Source organism: Octodon degus, unplaced genomic scaffold (assembly GCF_000260255.1).
Source record: "Octodon degus isolate 3935 unplaced genomic scaffold, OctDeg1.0 scaffold00054, whole genome shotgun sequence".
In the NCBI taxonomy this organism is placed as follows: Eukaryota; Metazoa; Chordata; class Mammalia; order Rodentia; family Octodontidae; genus Octodon; species Octodon degus.
The window spans coordinates 11,416,422-11,435,918 of NW_004524630.1; the positions used below are offsets into that span (position 1 = coordinate 11,416,422).

Genomic DNA, 19,497 nt, shown 5'->3' on the forward strand with positions numbered 1-19,497 from the left:
AGGCTGAAAACAGGAGAATCACTACTAGTCTGAGCTGCATAGTGAGACTCTGTACCAAAGACATAAATGGGGAGGGGAGGTAGAAAAGAAAATCAGTACACACAAATTAATAGCATTCTTATAAAATAATAATGAATCCATCTAGAAAGAAATTAGGAAAAGGATATCATTTATATTAACTTCAAGAAAAGTACCTATTTAGGGGTTAATCTAAGCAAGGAAGTGAAAGATCTCTATAATAAAGACTACAGTATTTTGGAAAAGGAAATCAAAGAGGACGTCAGAAAATAGAAGCATAGGGCTGGCCAAATAGCTCAGCAGATTAAAGCGCCTGCAAGCAGGCACTGGGGCCAGGGGTTCAATCCCCGGGCCTGCCGTGCTGGCCATACCCCTGGGGTGCACTGGGACAGCAATTGAGACTGGGCGTGGTAGCGCATGCCTGTAATCCCAGCTCTTGGAAAGCTGTAATCAGGCTATCACTATGAGTCCGATTTAGTAGTGAGACCCTGAACACCCTGTAGATCCTTTCATAAAATAAAAACAAAAGGAAAATAGAACCATATTCCCTATTCCTAAAAGGTAGAATCAATATTGCCAAAATGACCGTACTAGTGAAATTAATATATAGATTTGATACAATTCCAAATAAAATACCAACAGCATTCTTCAGAGAATGAGAAAAAAGTGTCCTATAATTCATATGAAACCAGAAGAGACCCAGAAAAACAAAAGCAAATTTGGGCCACAAGATCAAAGCAAGAGGCATCACCATCCTGAACTTCAAGTTATATGACAAAGCTGCAGTGACAAAAATAGCACGGTACTGGCACAAAAACAGATATGTGGATCAGTGGAACAGACTGAAATGATCCCAGACACATTCAGCTATTTAAGGTGTCAAAAACATAAGTATGGAGAAAAGATAATGTTTTTAACAAATGGTGCTGGGAAAACTGGCTCTATACATGTAGGAGATTAAATCTAGAACTCTCACCATGTACTAAACTAAAATCAAAATAGATGAAAGATTTAAATTATTAGTCTGCTGGAAAAAGTAAGCAAAACTGTTAGAGACATAGGCATAGGCAAGGACTTTCTGAAAAGAACCCCTATGGCATTAAGAACCCTTATTGCATCAAACTTGACAAATGGGATTATATAAAAATAAAAATCGCTCTTTACAGCAAAAAAAACAATGAACAGAGTAAAGAGACAACCTAAAACTGCGGGAAAATTTTTGCCAGCTATTCCTTAGACAGAAGACTAACATCCAAAATATATGAAGAATACACAAAAAAATTAGACCCTCCCAAAATAAAAGATTCAATCAAAAAAGAAGAAGTACAATTAGAAGAAGTACAAATGGCCAACAAATACATGAAAAATGTTCAACATTTTGGGCAATTAGAGAAATGCAGATTAAACAACACTGAGATTCTACCTTTCCAAAACAGAATGGTTATCATAAAGATATCAAATAAGACACTCCTCGTTTAAGAACTGAGGCCTGCTTCTGTGACTAGGTCATTGGGTGAATTGGTTGCTAACTGAGGAATCCTATATAGTATGTCTACTACAACATGCAGAAAAAAAAAAGTGGCCAAAAGAAATTCAAAATTTATGTCTTTGCCTCTCTTTCATATCTTGCAAGATAGTTGGTGAAAAAACTGAGAAGCCAGAAACTAAAGAGAAGAAACCTGAAGTCAAGAAGGCTGCAGCCAATGGCACTGGTAAAAACGGTAAGGTGAAGGCACAAAAGTCCAACAAGGGGCAGCCCCACTGCAGCCGAAATCCTGTCCTCGTGGGAGGAATTGGTAGATATTCCTGATCTGCTATGTATTCCACAGAGGCTCTGTACAAGAGAAAGCACACAGCTGCTAAATGAAAGGTTGAGAAGAAAAAGGAGAAAGTTCTTGCTACGATCACAAAACCAGTCAGTGGTGACACGAATGGTGGTATCCGGGTGGTTACGCTTCAAAAAATGCCTAGATACTACCCTACTGAAGATGCGCTCCAAAAGCTCTTGAGCCATGGCAAGAAATCCATCAGTCAGCATGTGAGGAAACTTCGAGTTAGCATCACTCCCAGCACCATCTTGATCACCCTCACCGGGCGTCACAGAGGCAAGAGAGTGGTCTTCCTGAAGCAGCTGGCCAGTGGCTTGCTACTTGTGATTGGGCCTCTTAGCCTTAATCGTGTTCCTCTATGAAGAACACACTAGAAATCTGTCATTGCCACCTCTACGAAAATTGGTATCAGTGAAGTGAAAATCCCCAAACACCTCACTGATGCTTAAAGAAACAGCTGTGGAAACCCAGATACCAGGAGGGTGAGATCTTCTACATCGAGAAAGACAGATACTAGATTTCAGCGCAGCGCAAGGTGGATTTTTTTAGCAAAAATCAAAGCTGTTCCTCAGCTCTGGGGGCACCTGTGTTTTGTTTTTGCTCTGACAAATGGAATTTATCATCATAAATTAGTGTTGTAAATTTCTTACTAAGAACCTAATTAAATAATTGATATACTTAAAAAATGCCTTTATTTTTATTTTCATAAGACATGCAGTACTATAGTGTATAACAACATAAAACTACAGTTCTTTACTGTGCAATCAGCATGAATTACAGCACTGTAATAAAAAGATGTAGGTATACTTGTAATGAAAAGACATTGAGGCTCTATAAACAAGATGTACAGAACTGTAGAAAGATGGGTCATAATTCTGAACAGTGTGTCTCCGCTATAAGTCTGAAGAGTCCTGAAACAGGTAAGTTGTTAAAGAAGGAATATCTTTAATTGGAATAACCAATGCGAGTGAGACTATGGAGGAGAAAAGGAATCCTTCTGTATTTCTTGTAAGAATGTAAATTGGTACAACCACTATGGAAATCAGGATGGAGATTCCTGGAAAAACTAAAACTAGACATTCTATTTAATCCACATAATCCTTTTCTAGGAAAGAGTTAAAGACAACCTGAGACACGCATACCCATATATATAGTAACACCACTTATAATAACTTAAGGCTTGGAAGCAGTCTAAGACTGGGCATGGTGGTGTGCGCCTATAATCCCAGCTCTTGGGAAGCTGTAATCAGGCAGATCACTGCGAGTCTGATCTAGTCGTGAGACCCTGAACACCCTGTAGATCCTTCCTTAATATATATACATATATATTATGTATACATGTATATATATTCACATTAGCCACAATTTAAGTGAACAATAACTACGTGTGAGCATAGGCTTCCCTGGATAATGCAGATAAAACATTCACATTACTGTGAACAGTTCTATTAAACATCACTGATGTGTACTGTTTGAAACAATACTCTGACAGCTGACTGGCATCATTTACTTGGGTGGTTTTGGTTTTTTTTTTTTTGTATTTAGTACAGGGTCTCACTACACAGATTGGACTTGTAGTGATCCTCCTGTTTACAGCCTCCCAAGCACTGGGATTACAGACACGTGCCACCATGCCCAGTCTCAATAACTGTCTCCGTGAATCCCAGGGTTGGGACCAGCTACTCAGGTTTTCAGGACATACAAAAGTTGATGTTGAAGGATCTGTTTAGTATGGTAACCACATCTTGTTTGTTTTCCAGAACAATATCTATTTATCTTATATGTTTATTACTTTTAACAACATGAGCTATTAAAAGTAAATGCAATAATTCAATTTTTAAAGTAAATACATAAAATTCTTTGTCATACTGTGTTTTCTAAATTTTAATTCAAGACAAAGATTTAGAAACACAACCCATGCATTTAGTAAATGCAGCCTAGCAACTGCACCAGGCTGATTTCTTCTTTCTCAAGCTTTGTGTCTGGGTAACCTTCCCCATCTTTGCTTACATTTTGTCACTCACCGAGTTCCAGGTTGGTCTGCATGCCCTGAGTTGTTCCCCTGCTGGCTTCGGGTGCTGTCTCTTCCAGGAAGGAAGTATACTCTTTGTACTACCACTTGAACCCCCACTTTGGAATATGGGGCAGCTCCCTGGCACTCCACCACATCCAGGAGAGAATCCTTTGAGGAAGTGGCAGCTATGAGGAGCTGCTTTGCCTCTTCACGCCCATGGTTCCAGCCCGTACTTGTGGAGGCCAGGCCACTATGTAAAACCTGGTTAAGACATGCAAAGGGAGCTGTTACACAGTTTGGCCTACAATATCATGCTACCCACCAAGTTATCATCCAAAGGATCTTCACTGAACTGAAGGAATGGGGAGACAAAAGCAACAAATGAATGGGATGGGATGTCTGTATAACTCCCAGGTAACTAGCCTGTTTGGGAGGGACAGGTAGGAGACAGCATAGTGGATGGCAGAGTGATTCCCTGATGGAATCCCAGCATGATCAGTTCTGTTATTAAATATCTTATCATAATTAATCATTACATTTTTTCTTTTTGAGGTGACAAATATAAAAGGACAAAGTCAAATATAAAATAAAGAATGAGAGGCTATAACAAAAATAAAGTATTTTATTAAGTGCTCACATATGCATCAGCTAGCTTAAGTGTTGTGCATATTCATGTACCCTCCAAACTACCCTATGCAATAATATCAACCATTGTTAAGATAATAATTCCAATGTGCTTTCCAGGCTCTATTCTGGGATGTAGTATCATTTTCCCTATTCTACAGGGAAAAGTGAGATACAGAGACTACCTCTGGTCACCCAGAAAAAATGGCTGAGGCAAGACTTGAACCATGGGTTATGGTACCAAAGTCCCTATTTTCAGGCTTTATGCTACACAGACACTTTATTGACACTCTTATGAGACAAAGTATACCTCACCAATTTCACACCTGCACAGTTAAAATGTATTTTAAACCATATTTCAAACGTCATAATTAAATTGATTAGAGTGCCCTCCTTTTCAATAATCCCTTCCAGAAACTTCTAATAGTCATTGGACATTTTTGCTTGATTATATGGCACCAGACTGGCCAGGTATAATGGTACTCTGTTATAGACCCAGCTACTTGGAAGGCTGAGACAGGAGGATTTGCAAGCAGGAGACCTGCCTGCACAATTTAGCAACAGTCTGTCTCAAAATAAAAAGGGCAGGGGATATAGCTCAGCACTCTAGTACTGTTCAATCCCTAGTACCAAAACCAAACAAAAAACAAACACAGGGTAAAAGGTTATGAGTCTGTGTAACTTTATCTCCCTCTATATGTCAGTTTGAACTTTATTTCATTTTGTGTGTCATGATTTCTATAACCTAATGAGATTATTGAGGCCTGTGCAGCAGAAACAACACTGACAGAGTTGAGACTGTTTGTGTGACACACAGCATGCCCACTGCCAATGAATTTTAGTGGTTCCCAAAACTCACCCTGGCAAATTACCATAGCTCAAGGCCATAAAAATTCCTAAAAATCAATCTCTATTTTATAATCTCCAGTTTGTGCAATTCGTTATCTCTCAAGGGATATACATAGTATGGAAAATAAAAATAAAATTTTTTAAAAAATAAAGATGGGCTTAAACGTCTTAGATGTAAGATGTGAACAGAGAAAATAATTTCATATATTTTAATAAATTAGCATAAAGATTAAAAATACATAATTAGGAATACATGTTAAAAGAGCATAACTAAATGCTGATGTGAATTACAGTGTTTTTAGAGATAACAATAATAAGATTCTCTAGCATATATTTTTGGAGATGGTCCAAAGGTGAACATCCTCACACCTAAGACCAGGTTCAAATAAAACCTCTGAACCAACAAGACTTTACCTGGATTTCAGGTGAATTATCTGTTATGTCCTTAAATCTAAACATCTGAGCCAAAGTGATATTTCTTCTTGGAAGGTGTATATCCTGCCTGTACACTTCCTGAGTTGTTTCTGGGTCTTCTTTGGCAACATATTTCTGACAAAAATAAGTATTCAGAATAACAGGACAACTTCCATTCGGGATAATAAGTTTTTGCCTGGGAAAAAGAACAAAATTGAATAGTTTATTTGCAAAGTTGAATTCTCCTTTATGTTTTGCTAAATCAGGCATGTAAAGAGCAATCACATACCTGCTACTGACAACCAAGACCACTGCCAGCTTGTGCAGTGACAGCCACCCCTACAGATGGACAGCTAAGAGCAGGCCAGCTCAGGGAGTGACAGTCATCCCTACCAATAGATAGCTAGGATCAGGCCAGGGTGCAGGTGACAACTACCCCTAATTCTCAAGTACAGTTTTGTCAGTGGATCAGGCTTCATTTTTCCAGTAAAAGTCCTATGTCAGGAATGGAAGAAGACCACTGATGTTTTCCGGCTTGAGCTTTCTCAGACCAGGTCTCAAGGCTCTCCCAGGAAGGAATACAGAGACTAAGCAAAGACTATCAACAGGCATAAAAAAGTATCCAGTGAATTAAATATTATTTTCAATAAAACAAGAGATATTTAAACCTCACTAGTTTTCAAAGAACTTGATACAAAATCACAAAGCAGTTTCTATCTTTGCTATCAAACTGACCAGTTACTGAAATGCCTCATACAGAAGTAGAAAAGGAGCATGGGAATATATAAAACAAAACTCCTAGTTTCTCTCAGTCATCTGAGAGGGAAGACAATTTAACACTCACTTCTCAAAACAGAAACTGCTGCTAATAAGAAAAAATTAGGACTTCAGATCTGGGAGAAACAAGTAGTCATACTTTTCTCTATTTCTCTTACCAAGTACAACTCAAGTGCCTGACATTATACAGAAAGTATAAGATGACCATAAGAAGACATTAAACGGTAGAAGGCAGACTAGGTAAGACCCCAAAACCTTGGGACCTGAAGAATGACAGCACTAAATTCCTGGGATTTCTCTGTGCCTCTCCCTTCCCAGAATTGGAGCTAAAACAGCAACCTGGAATCAGCAATAGGCGCAGATCCAAAGAAGCCCCCCTAAAGTCCACTTTCTGTAATAATAATAAAAAAAAAAAAACTAAGGAAGGGGCTAGCTTAGCAAGACAAAAAATATTTGAATGCCTGCTCTACTTCAGGGAAATACCACAAAGAGCTGATGAAAGGTTCCCACACTTTCTAGCAAGGCCAAGAGAAAGCCTAGACTTCTATCCTCACTGGGCTCTGGTGAAGAGTCAATTGCCATGTTGGGGTGGGATGAGAAGGTGGAGTGATGGGAGAATCCCTGTACACCTGCAATGAGTGCCCCTCACTGTGAACAGGGAGACAAGCTGGGTACCTAGACTTCATCCCCATCTGATAGTAATAACCTCTAATGGTGCCAAAGAAATCCTAGATAGAAAGTTAGGACTGCCACCAGTGCCCAGTGTTGTCAGGGACAGCCACCTGAGCGGCAGCAACAAGGCACTTCTGGCTCTCTCAGCCAAGGCGTCATTCCAACAGAACCCTGCTAAGCAGTAATGTCCTTCTCTGTCTCAGGTATCAAGTGCAGCACCTAACTTCTACCTCTAGCTGGTGGTGACATCCTGACCCCATCTTCTACAAAGTAGTATCAGATGAAGCTACAAAAACAGATTTAAATAAGACCCAGAATCTCATAACATAACACCACAATTGCTCAGGTGTTTTTTTTTTAAATCTAAAATCATTCAATATCAAAACTCGTTTGTTCCTGAGAATCAGGAAAAAAAATCTCAACCTCAAAGAAAAAGGGCATTTAAATAGATGACACTACTGGAATCACATACATATGTGCTAGAGTATCAGACAAAGGTCTCCATAAAAATGTTTCAATGAGCAATTATGAGTGAACTTGACACAAATGAAAAAAAGACAGCTTCACAAAGAAATGAGAACAAATACACTATTTCTTAAAACTGGATGTTTTAGAACTAAAACCCAAAATGATAGAAATATATCAAGGGTAGGCTCAACAACATATTGCAGAGGCACAGAAAAGAATCAGTAAATGCAGACAAGGGCCGGCCAAATAGCTCAGCAGATTAAAGTGCCTGTAAGAAGGGGCAGAGACTGGGGGTTCGATCCCTAGGTCTGCTGTGCCGGTCCTGTCGGGGAGACTGGGTGTGATGGTGCGTGCCTGTAATCCCAGCTCTTGGGAAGCTGTAAACAGGCGGATCACTACGAGTCCCATCTAGTAGTGAGATCCTGAACACCCTGTAGGCCCTTCCCTAAAAACACAATCAATCAATCAATAAACGTAGAGACAAAATGGAAAACAGGTTGGAAAAACAAAACAAACAAAGAGAGTCTCAGGACCTATGGAAAGGAAAAAGTAAAAGTGGGGGGGGGGGAAAGGTAAAATAATACAGTTAAATACATTAAGTTTTACTATCATACTTAAGATTTTTAAATTATAATTATAATACAAATTGTTAAGCCATTCAAGGTGATTCAAAATGAGAAATAGGAAAGACAATCATTTTATGAATAGGGAATAAATATATACAAAGGGTGACAGGTTTCTACACTTCACACAAACAGGTGATGTTGCCTCAGTAGACTGTGAAAAAATATACATATATTTAATCAAAATAGATACAAAACAGATACACATGAAAACATTATAAATAAACCAAAATGAAAGTCTAAAGAAAAATTCAAGTAGTACCTGTAAAAGTCAGAAAAAATAAAACAGAAATGGAAAAAGAATAAACAGAAAACAAAAAGTAAAAAGGTAGACCTAGACAGACATAGTGGTGCATGCCTGTAATGGCAGCACTTGAGAGACTGAGGCAGGAGGCTTGCCATGAATTTAGGACCACCCTCAGCTACATATCTAGTTCAAGGCCAGCAGGGACTACACAGTGAAACCGTGTCGCAAGAAAACCAAATCAAACCTAAACAAAACCAGATCTAAGTCCTAACATATCAATAATTACATTAATTGGTCTAAATAAACCAATTATAAGACAGAGATTGGCAGAGTGGATTAAAAATACAATCTGTCTGTATGCTGTCTCTAAGAAATAAACTTTGAATACAGAGATAGGACAAAAGTAAAATGCTGGTAAAGACATATCACACAAACATTAACGTAAGATGAGAAGGAGCAGTAATAACACTATATTAACTAGGATTTAGGACAAAGAAAATGACAGAGACTTAGAAGGACATTACATAATGATAAAAGGTTAATCCACTAAGAACATACAACGATACTAAATGCACATTTACCAAGCAACATCGGTTAAAAAGAAAAGCAGGAAGAAAAAAAATCATAAAACTGAAAAGAAAAAGAACTCAACAAGTCCACAATTAAGAGTTCAAGACTTTTTTTTTTTCTTTTTATGTATTTGGTACAGGGTCTCACTACGTAGCCCAGACTCATAGTGATCCTCCTGTTTTCAGCCTCCCCAGCACCCCAGCACTAGGAATTACATACAGGCTTGAGCCACCACGCCCAGACTTGGTCAATGGCTCCGAGTACTCTGGAGGCAGGGCCAGTGCAGCAAGCAGGATGGGGGATCCAACCCTGGTTCCTGTACTTGCCAAAGTAGGCACTTAGTCCATTGAGCTATCTTGCTGGCCCTAGAGTTCAAGACTTTTTAACGTTCCTCTGTCAACATTTGATAGAACAACCAGGGATAATATTTGGAAAGACGTGGAAGGGTACACTATACTATCAATCGATAGAATCTAATTGAACATTTCAAGAACAGCAGAGTACATACTCTTTTTAGGAGCCATAAAACATGTTAGGAGAGACCGTATTTGTCAACAAATCATCACAAATTCAAAAGAATTAAAATCACACAAAATATTTACTTTGATCATAGTGGAATCAAACTAGAAATCCATAACAGGTAATATGAAAATTTATGAACACTTGTAATTAAAGCAATACATTCCTAAGCAATATGTTGGTCAAAAAGGAAGTTTCAATGAAACATTTTTAACAATAAAATGAAAATGAAAAATAGTTTTTTGGTACTGAGAACCAAACTCATGACCTCAGACTTGCCAGGCAGGCACTGTGCCATTGAACTATATCTTTGGGCTGGAAAATGAAAGGTTATAATTGGTTTAACATGCCAAAATTTGTGAGAAACATCTTAAATAACTGAGAGGGAATTTTATACTATTTAAAGCTTATTTAGAAGAAAAGCTTCAAGTCAATAATCAAAATATTTGAAAACAGAAAAAAAAATAAGGCAACAGAGAACTGGTCCTTCAAAATGATTCATAAATTGACTGACAAAAAATGAGAAGATATAAATTGCCAATATCAAGAATGAAGATATCGGGGCTGGGGAGATGGCTCAGTGGAATAAGCGCTTCCCTAGCAAGCTCAAGGGTCTGAGTTCAATTGCCGGTTCCGCAAAAAAAAAAAAAAACCAAAAAAAAAAAAAGAATGAAGATATCATTTCAGACCCTGAAGACAAGGCTAGGATAGGGCTACCATGAAGAACTTGATACACACACATTCTTATAACTTACATTGATTAATTTCTTAAAAAGAACAAGCTACTATGATTCACTGAATATAAACCATTATTTGAATAGTCATATGCTATAGTTTGTTCTGGGTTTTTTTTGGCGGAACCGGGGATTGAACTCAGGCCCTTGCGCTTGCCAGGGAAGCGCTTATTCCACTGAGCCATCTCCCCGGCCCCTATATGCTATAGTTTGGATGCTAAGTGTCTCTCAAAGGCCCATGTTAAGGTTGGCCCCAAGTTTGGTACCACTGGAAGGTAGCAGAAGTTTTACAAACTCAGGCCAACAAAGTCAGTTCATGGGAATACCTAGTTCGCCTGGGGCTCCTCTTGAAGAAGACTGTGGAATCTCAGTTCCCCACTTTTTACACTCTCTGGCACTTAAGTGATTTGGCTTTAGCAGCTCTTCCCACCATGATGTATTGCCTTAATACAAACCCCAAATAAAGGGGCCAATTAGACTGGAACATCCAAAATAAGCTTTTTATTTATAAGTTTATTATTTCAAGCATTTTGTTAGAGAGATGAAAATGAGTGATATACCTTAAAAAATATTGAGGAAAATAAATTTCTAATTTTAAAACTCCCAAAAGCAGTAACTTTGCAGCTCCAAACATTTTCACTGGAGAAAAGATTAGAACTAATTTTGCATATCCTCTTCCAGGATGCAGAAGAGGGAAACAATTCCAGGTTCATCTTATAAACCCAATATTACTTTGGTATTAGGTCAATGAGAGTAAAAACTATAGACCAAAATACCTTAAGCCCATGGACAAGCCAGGCATGATGGTGCACCTCTGTAATCCCAGTACTCAGGAGACTGAGGCGGGAGTATCACCTTGACTATGAGGTCAGCCTGAGCTACACAGCAAGACCCGGTCTCAAAATAACAACAGAATATGAATACAAAAACCCTTAACAAAATAGTAGCAAATAGAATTCAACAATATATAAAAATACAATAAGTAGGACTAAGTGGGGTTAACTCCAGGGAAGTAAGGTTTGTCTAATATTTTTAAAAAGTCACCTTCACCGAGTTAAAGACCAAAAAATAAAAATCATCAAATTATATCAAAGAATGAATGCCTTCTCCTTAAAATGGAAGCAAGGCAAGGATTTCCTCTTTCTTCATTTTTACTAAATGTAATATCAGAAGTTTTAGCCAGTATAATGGGGGGAGAAAAGGAAAGGAGCACAGATCAGAAAAGAGGAAATAAAACATTTTATAATTGCATATTTAAAAATATCAAGAAATCTGCAAATAATTCCTAGAATTAGTAAGAGATTTTATAACTATTAAGGAACCAAACAAGTATATTTCTATATTCTATAAATGAACACATGGATATCAAAATTAAAAATAGCATTTTAAGTAAGAAAAACAGCAAAAGTATTTAAGTATAAATAAACAAGATGCTGAAGCTACAAAACAGTGAACAAACAGAGAGACATGGGCCAGCCAAGCAGCGCAACAGACTAAAGTGCCTGCAAGCAGGTGCAGGGGCTGGGGGTTCAATCCCAGACCTGTTGAGTCAGGCCCACCCCTGGGCTGAGATTGCAATTCAGACTGGGCGTGGTGGTGGGCGCCTGTAACCCCAGCACCTGGGAGGTTGTAAACAGGAGAATCATTAGAATCTGATCTAGTAGTGAGACACTGAAGGTCTTGTAGACCCTTCCCTATAACAAAATTTAAAAAAAATAATAATTCTATTGCCTTACCCATCTTGTGTGTATAATTGTATGGCTTTGCCCCTGTCATTTTTCTGAGCTTTTCTCCTTGCCCTCTCCTCTATGTCCAATCCTCAAGTTCTCGCTTTTTTTTAAACTGTGTTTCATCTTTCTATCTGTATTTTTTCTTTTCTGTTCTTATACTAGGGAGACTATATGATATTTACACATGTGGGTCTGGTTTATTTCACTTATATCTTCAAGTGGCATCTACTTAAATATAAATGCTTCAAGTTTATCATTCTTTATAGTTGAGTAGTATTCCACTGTATAAAAATACCACATCTTTTTCACCCATTCTTTGGTGACAGTCATTTCGGTTGTTTCCAAGATTTGGCTATCACAAATTGTGTTGCTATAAACATAGGTACACATATATCACTATAATATGACCTTTTCAGTTTCTCTTGGAAAATTCCCAGTACAGGGATAGCTGGCTTGAATGGGATGTCCAGTCCTAGTTTTTTAAGGAGTCTCCACACTGATTTCTATAATGGTTGCAACAGCCTACATTCCCACCAGCAGTGGAGAAGGGTTCCTTTTTCCCCACAGCCTCTCCAACATTTATTGTTGGTTGATTTCTTTATGAAAGCCATTTTTTCTGGGGTGAGGTGGTATCTCAGTGATGTTTTAATTTGCATTTCACAGATGGCTAATGATGTGGGGCATTTTTTCATACATTTATTAACTTTTTTAATTTCGTCCTCTGAGAGGTGTGTGTTCATCTTGTATGTGCATTTCTGGACTGGGTCTTTAAATTTTGGGGCCCTAATATTTTTTAGTTCTTTACAAATTTTAGAGAGCAGACCTTTGTCTGAGTGCTTATTAGTCAAGATTTTTTCCAAATTTGTGGGTTATCTTTTCACTTTGTTGGTAATTTCTTCAAAGATCCTGAGAAACATCAGCAGGTTTTCGAAACTACCAGTGAACTGGTAGGATTCTCACACTGACTAACTATATGCTGATACCTGTGAACTAAGCAACTGCACAGAAAAAAGGCAGTATGTAATAGAAGGGTCACACTTGGAATGCCTGTCATTCTGGTCTTCTAAATATGTACTTCTTGTCATGACATAACAATTATTGCCATACTGTCTCGCAAGTAAATGTTTTTTTTAAAAGCGTAATAAATGAAAAAAAAAAAAGAGACAAGAATAAAAGTCACAGGACTGTCCTACAATTCTGTATATGGTTAGATTTCAAAATTTCTGTGTAAAAATATGTAAATGTTTATTCATATTTTTAAAATATTTATTTCTTAAATTTTTTCCTCCATATTCTGTTGACTTAAAGTTTAACATATCAATACTAGATGGTGTTGGAGGCCATTAACCGGTATCCATTCTATTCCTCTGCTGAGTCAAGTTTATGGCCCTTCTCACCTTGCCCATTCCCTGGGAATCACGTGCTATGCCCTAGGGGTTGCACCCTCCCCGTTGCCTAGATACCTGCTGACCCCCAAGAGCCGAGACTTCCTCATTCCATCACCCTCTATATATACCCAGAATCTCCCCTAAATAAACGAGGCTTGATCAGAACCTTTGTCTTGCCTCCGTTTCCTGCGTCTCCTGTCCTTTGTCCCCTCTTCAATTCCCCGCTCCTCCCCCAGGTGACCTTCGTTGACTGACCCGCTGGTTCGGGACAAGATGGAACATACCTGTTATGCCTAAGATGTTTGATATTCAGACAGATAGCGAGGTTAAACCCAACTGCATATGTTGTACGATAATAATAAGCTTCTTTTCTGAAGAGTTAACAACCTAAGTTTGCAGACCAAAAATTAGAGAAAAAGAAGGGCTGCAAGGACAGCCAATATTGGGCCCTAGCCTTTCAAGGTCAGTGAAGACTCAGGACATAGGAGAACCTATACTGTAACATCAAGTAACTCAGTTCTATCCCAAATTTTCTGATCAAGGAGATTATGGAACCATACAGCAACATGATCGATGATGTAGAGTGTGCCTAAGGAGAGTCACATGGAGAGGAAACTTTCTCTCAGGCTTTCACAGAGAGCAAATTGGTCAAGCAATGGCTGTGACTCATCCACATGGCTGACAATGACAAAGGATCTACAAACTGCAGTACAGGATAACAGGATAAATCCTGAGATTTGACTGACCTTATCAGATACAAAAGATACATTTCTTGTTAAATACGCCTTGCTGTATCTTGGTCTTAACTATCCAGCAGAAAAGTATAAAACTGAGGTATAAAAAGTAAAGCCATATTAATATGCTGAGCTGCGAAAGGCTCAAGTAAAAAACTTCTGATATTGCCAATCCTATGGATAACCCACTACTAGTATGGACTACTGGACTACATTGAATTATTTTGCTAAATTCACGCACCTACAATATTTAAATGGCAATAGAATACCAATCTCTAACAAAACTAGACAAAAAAAGGGGGATACAAAGGAAGGAGCATTTTGTATCTATATATACAAAATAGTTAGGATAGATATACAGCTACTTTCTCAATTCAATGAGAAGAAAGATTTGTACTAATAGTATTTGGACAGGATATCATGTCTGTATCTTGTACTATGAATAACCACTAAGAAGATAACAATATGCAATGTATTAATTATTGAAACTGTCCTATTAATAAGTTTTGAAACTCACTGATGTTTCTCAATAAAATAAAAAAAAAATTCCAATTTTGGGCCAGGGAGGTAGGTCAGTAGAATAAGCGCTTGGCCTGGCAAGTGCAGGGTCCTGAGTTCAATTCCCAGTACCACAAAAAGAAAAAAGAGAGACATATCATATTATAGGGTAACTCATCATCATAAAGATATCAGTTCTCTTCAAACGGACATACAGATTTAAAGTAAATCACAGTAAGACTTTTTTTGAGATGTAAACTTATTTAAAATGCATATGAAAAAGAATAAAACATTTTGAAAAAGAACAAAGTGAAGAAGTATTTTATCCAGTTTCAATACTTACTGTGTAGCTACAAAAACCAATATTGTGTGTAACAGTGGAAAGATAGACACACAGATCAGTGTAAAAGAACTCAAAATTAGACCCAACAAATATGCCCAAATAAAGATCCAGGATAATTCAATAAAACAAAATGTGAGTTTTAACCTACACCTCCCATGTTATATAAAGTTTAACTCAGAATGGACCATGAGCCTAAGTGCAAAACATAAACTACCATAAAGCTGTTAGGATGCCTCTGCCCTCATCACCCCACAGGGGGGGAAAAATCTAACATCTAGAGCTAGGAAAAGAATACTTAAGACTTCAGGTAAAAAACATAATCTCTCCCCAAAAAATAACCTTGATCCATTTAAAATAAAAATGATAAACTGTAATTCAGCAAAAGTAAAAACTTTTGTCCACAAGAATCTGTTAAGAGAATGAAAAAATAAGTTAGAGACAGAGAATTTTTTTTTTTTGGGGGGGGGGCCAGGGATTGAACTCAGGACCTGTGCTTCCCAGGCAAGGGCTTAATCTACTGAGCTAACTCCCAAGCCGCAAAAAATAATTTTAGCCCATATACTCAAGAACAAGAATAGTATCTAGAGCATATAAAGAACCTGAAAACTGAATAATAAGAAAAAAATCCAGTTAGGACGTAATCAATAAGCACAAAGGGACATTTCACAGAAGAGATATGCAAATGGAAAATTAATACATTAAAGATATTCAACAGGGAGACTGCTAGTGGGTAAGAGGAAAGAAACAAGGGGATATGTGTGTAACTAAGCATAAAAAGGGATATGGATATGATTAAGGTACATTATATGCATGTGTGAAAACATTATACTGAAATACTCTCCATGGGGGACACAGAGGATGCCCCTAGGAGCTTTGGGGTTCCCTATAAGGAGCATATAACATATAACACTTTCACCCACATTCCATTGGTCAGAGCTCAACCAGTGACCAGACATACTATTTCATGAAATTGATAGGTATAAATAAAATATATTTCAAAAAGATATTCAGCATCTTTGGCCACCAAGAAAATGCAGATTTAGGTTGAAAGTGAAACTAAATGATATTACAGTACATGCTTAGCACAAGGCCCCTGGATTCAGTCTCCAGCACCAAAAAAAAAAAAAAAGAAAGAAAGAAAGAAAAAATTAATCGGTTTTGAAATTGTCTCACTGCTATTTCTTTCTCAATAAATTCAGTTAAAAAAAAAAGAAAAGATAAGAAAAACCCCATCACATTAAAACTACAATGAGGTATCATTACCCTACTAAAGTGGCGAAAATAAAATGTGACACCACCAACTGCTGGGATAGATACTAGATTGCTCCTATATTGCTGGCAGAATAAAAAAATTGTACAACCATTCTGAAGATGTTTCACAGTTGCACTACTTTTCTCTCATTACCAGACAACCAGAATTAAAGGGAAAAAGGTTCATTTAGCTAACAGTTTATAGAGGTTTCAACCATAACTGGCTGGCTCCAAGGGAGACACAACAGATAAATTTCACAGACGAGGAACAGTTACTGGTGGGCAGACGATAGCAAAAGCAACAAGGAGCAACCATAGCTCTTTCTGTTCCTAATATCTTATCCAGGCTACCCAGGGCAGAGAGCACTCACACCCTTAATACGAGTGCCTTTGATCCTAGCATTGCACCACGAATCGTTCCTAGTGTTACACACTCTAGATCCAGCCACTTCTGGAAAAGGTTACCTACTTATTAACCACATGAGGTTTTGAGGGTACATCTAGACACAAGCCATAACAGCAGTTAAAAAAATCCTAAACATGCAACTACCATACAATGCAGAGGGCTGGCAAGATAGCTTAGGGGACTAAGTGCTTCCTCAGGCAGATGCAGGGAGCGGGGTTCGATCCCTCACATACGGTGCCAGCCCCACCCCTGGGGCAAGCTGAGACAGAGATGGAGACTGGGTATGCTGACACATGCCTGTAATCCCAGTGCTTGGAAGGCTGAAAACAGGAGAATCACTATGAGTCCGATCTGTGCAGTGAGATCCTGAAGACCCTGTACTAAATTGATTAAAAAAAGAAAAATGCAGCCTCTAGAAGAAACTAAGCAAAAATGGTACAAATTGTGTTGTACTGTCATATAACTACATGTAAATCTTTAATTATATCAAAAGAAAACTTAATTTAAAATATAATGGAGGAGTGACTGAGACAACCTGGGGCCCGACGGGTCCTCATTTGACCCAGAGCCCAGGCCTGGTGTGTGACTGAGAAGACCCAGGGCTGGCCCAGATCCTTATTCGACCCAGAGCCCAGGCCAGGTGTGTAACTGAGATTAACCGGGGCTACTGGATCCTCACTTGACCCAGAGCCCAGGACCAGCATGGAACCTGCAGTAGAACTCCCTGCACAGAGGCTAGAAGAGGCAAGACCCACCCAGCTGATTCAGGAACAGATCATCTTGCCACAGTGGCACAGCAGGTTCAACTCCAAGGGCTGCTACAGGAAGAAGTGGAGCACAGTAGCCAGAACCAAGCCACACCCACATGGACAAGTTTGAATTTGGTAGATCCAGACCTGGTGCTAAGGTAATAACCCTATTTAAGCTCTATAACAAAAGTCAGAAGACGGTGCTGTAGAAAATGACAGAGAAGGAATGCATTTTGTAATGCATTCTCAGGCCCTGAGCCCACCCAGAACAAATGCAGGAGACAGTAGCATAGAATAAATTAGAAAGCACACACCTGAAATCTCTGAAATAATAACATCTGAAGTAAAGAAACAAGTACAGAAAGGTATAGAGGAAATCAGATTGGAAATAATTTCTGAAGTAAAAAAAGAAATGATAACTATGGTGAAAGAAGTACTAAGTGCTTCTAAAGAAGACACTGATAAAAAAAAAATAAAGCAGAATATAAAGTAGAACCAAAGTGATATACAAGAAATTAAAACCTCAATCATAAGCTGACAAAACCATTTGAATGAAAGTGAGAATAGACTTTCAGACCTGAAAGACATCATTGCAGCTAGTGAAAAAGTAAGAAAAGATCTCTTAAAAACAACTAGGATGCAGGAAAAAAATAATTCAATACCTGCAAGACGATGCCAAGATGAACAACGTGAGATTAATAGGCATCAATGAGAAGGAAGGAATCAATACAAATGATATAAAAAGAATATGGGCAGAATAGCAGAAAACTTCCCAAATATGGGGAAACTATCTGCCATTCAAGTAAGCAAAGCATACAAACCTCCAAATAACATCAACCCAGTTAAAAAAACACCCAGACATATAACAATCAAGATCCCAGAAATTCAGCACAGAAACAGTACACTAAAAGCTGCTAAAGAAAAGAAACAGATCATGTTTAAAGGAAAACCCATTAGAATGACAGCAGATTTCTCTTCACAAACCCTTAAGGGAAGAGCATGGAGCAAATGACTTCAAGTATTGCAAGAAAACAAATTCCAAACCAGACTGATATACTCTGCAAAACTCTCAAGTATAATGACAAGTGAAATACTTGCACGACGAAGAACAACTTAAGAATTTCATGATGACAAAGCCAAACCTACACAGACTACTAAAAGATGTCCTAGAGAGGGAGCAAAATGACCACAACTCCATGAATGAGAATGGATAGAACCCACCAAATAGGGCAAACAATGAAACACAGGAGAATAAGAGGTATACAAAAGCAGTCAGTTATTCTTTTGTATACAGCAGCAAATTATTTCCATCAGCATACTCTACAAATGGACTTCTCCTGCACCCTATGGGTCATGATTCTGTCTGGGTCTACAGGGTGGATATCAAGGAAATATTCACCAGTAGCTCATTCTCACAAATGACACCTGGACACCAGTAAATGTTATGGACATTATCCATGTCCACGACACACTAGAAATTTGTGCGATATCCTATCCCCAAACTGTCAGAAGTGCTAGTCATTTATTTGTCATTCCAGTATTTATCTTATGTTTTATTCTTAGTAATTATTTACTATCATGAAAACTTTTTCTTAATTCAATTGTTTTGAATCATTTAATTTTTAATTAGTATATAATTTTTTGAATATTGCTTAATCTTAAGTTTTAAGATTTATACTATATATTTGACTTACAATCTATTTAAAAGACACGGTATGGATTTGACCCAGGCTGCATGCAGGCCCAGCACGGAACCCTTCAGCAGAACTCCTGAAAAGAGGCTAGAGGCAAGACCCACCCAGCTGATTCAGGAGCAGAACATCTTGCCAGAGAGACACAAAGGGTTCAATTCTAACGGCTGCAGCAGGAAGAAGAGGAGCGCAGCAGCCAGATCCAAACAACACCCACCTGGAGGAATCTGAACTTCATAGATCCGGACCTGGTGCTAAGGTAAGAACTCTATCTAAGCTCTACACCAAAGGTCAGAAGACAGGTATACAAAATGACAAAGAGAAGGAACAAAATGCAGTCTCAGGCCCC

At 38.2% G+C, this 19,497-nt stretch overlaps 1 protein-coding gene across 1 annotated transcript in view; it reads right to left on the reverse strand.

The window, feature by feature from the left end:
• Positions 1–19,497, reverse strand: part of Spidr (scaffolding protein involved in DNA repair) — a 380,505-nt gene that overhangs the window by 140,922 nt on the left and 220,086 nt on the right. Inside the window, exons 5-6 of the mRNA XM_023717681.1 lie at positions 5,749–5,944; positions 3,872–4,122 (exon numbers count right to left, since the gene is read on the reverse strand). Coding sequence (XP_023573449.1) covers positions 3,872–4,122; positions 5,749–5,944 — 447 coding nt within the window. The remainder of the gene's footprint in view (positions 1–3,871; positions 4,123–5,748; positions 5,945–19,497) is intronic.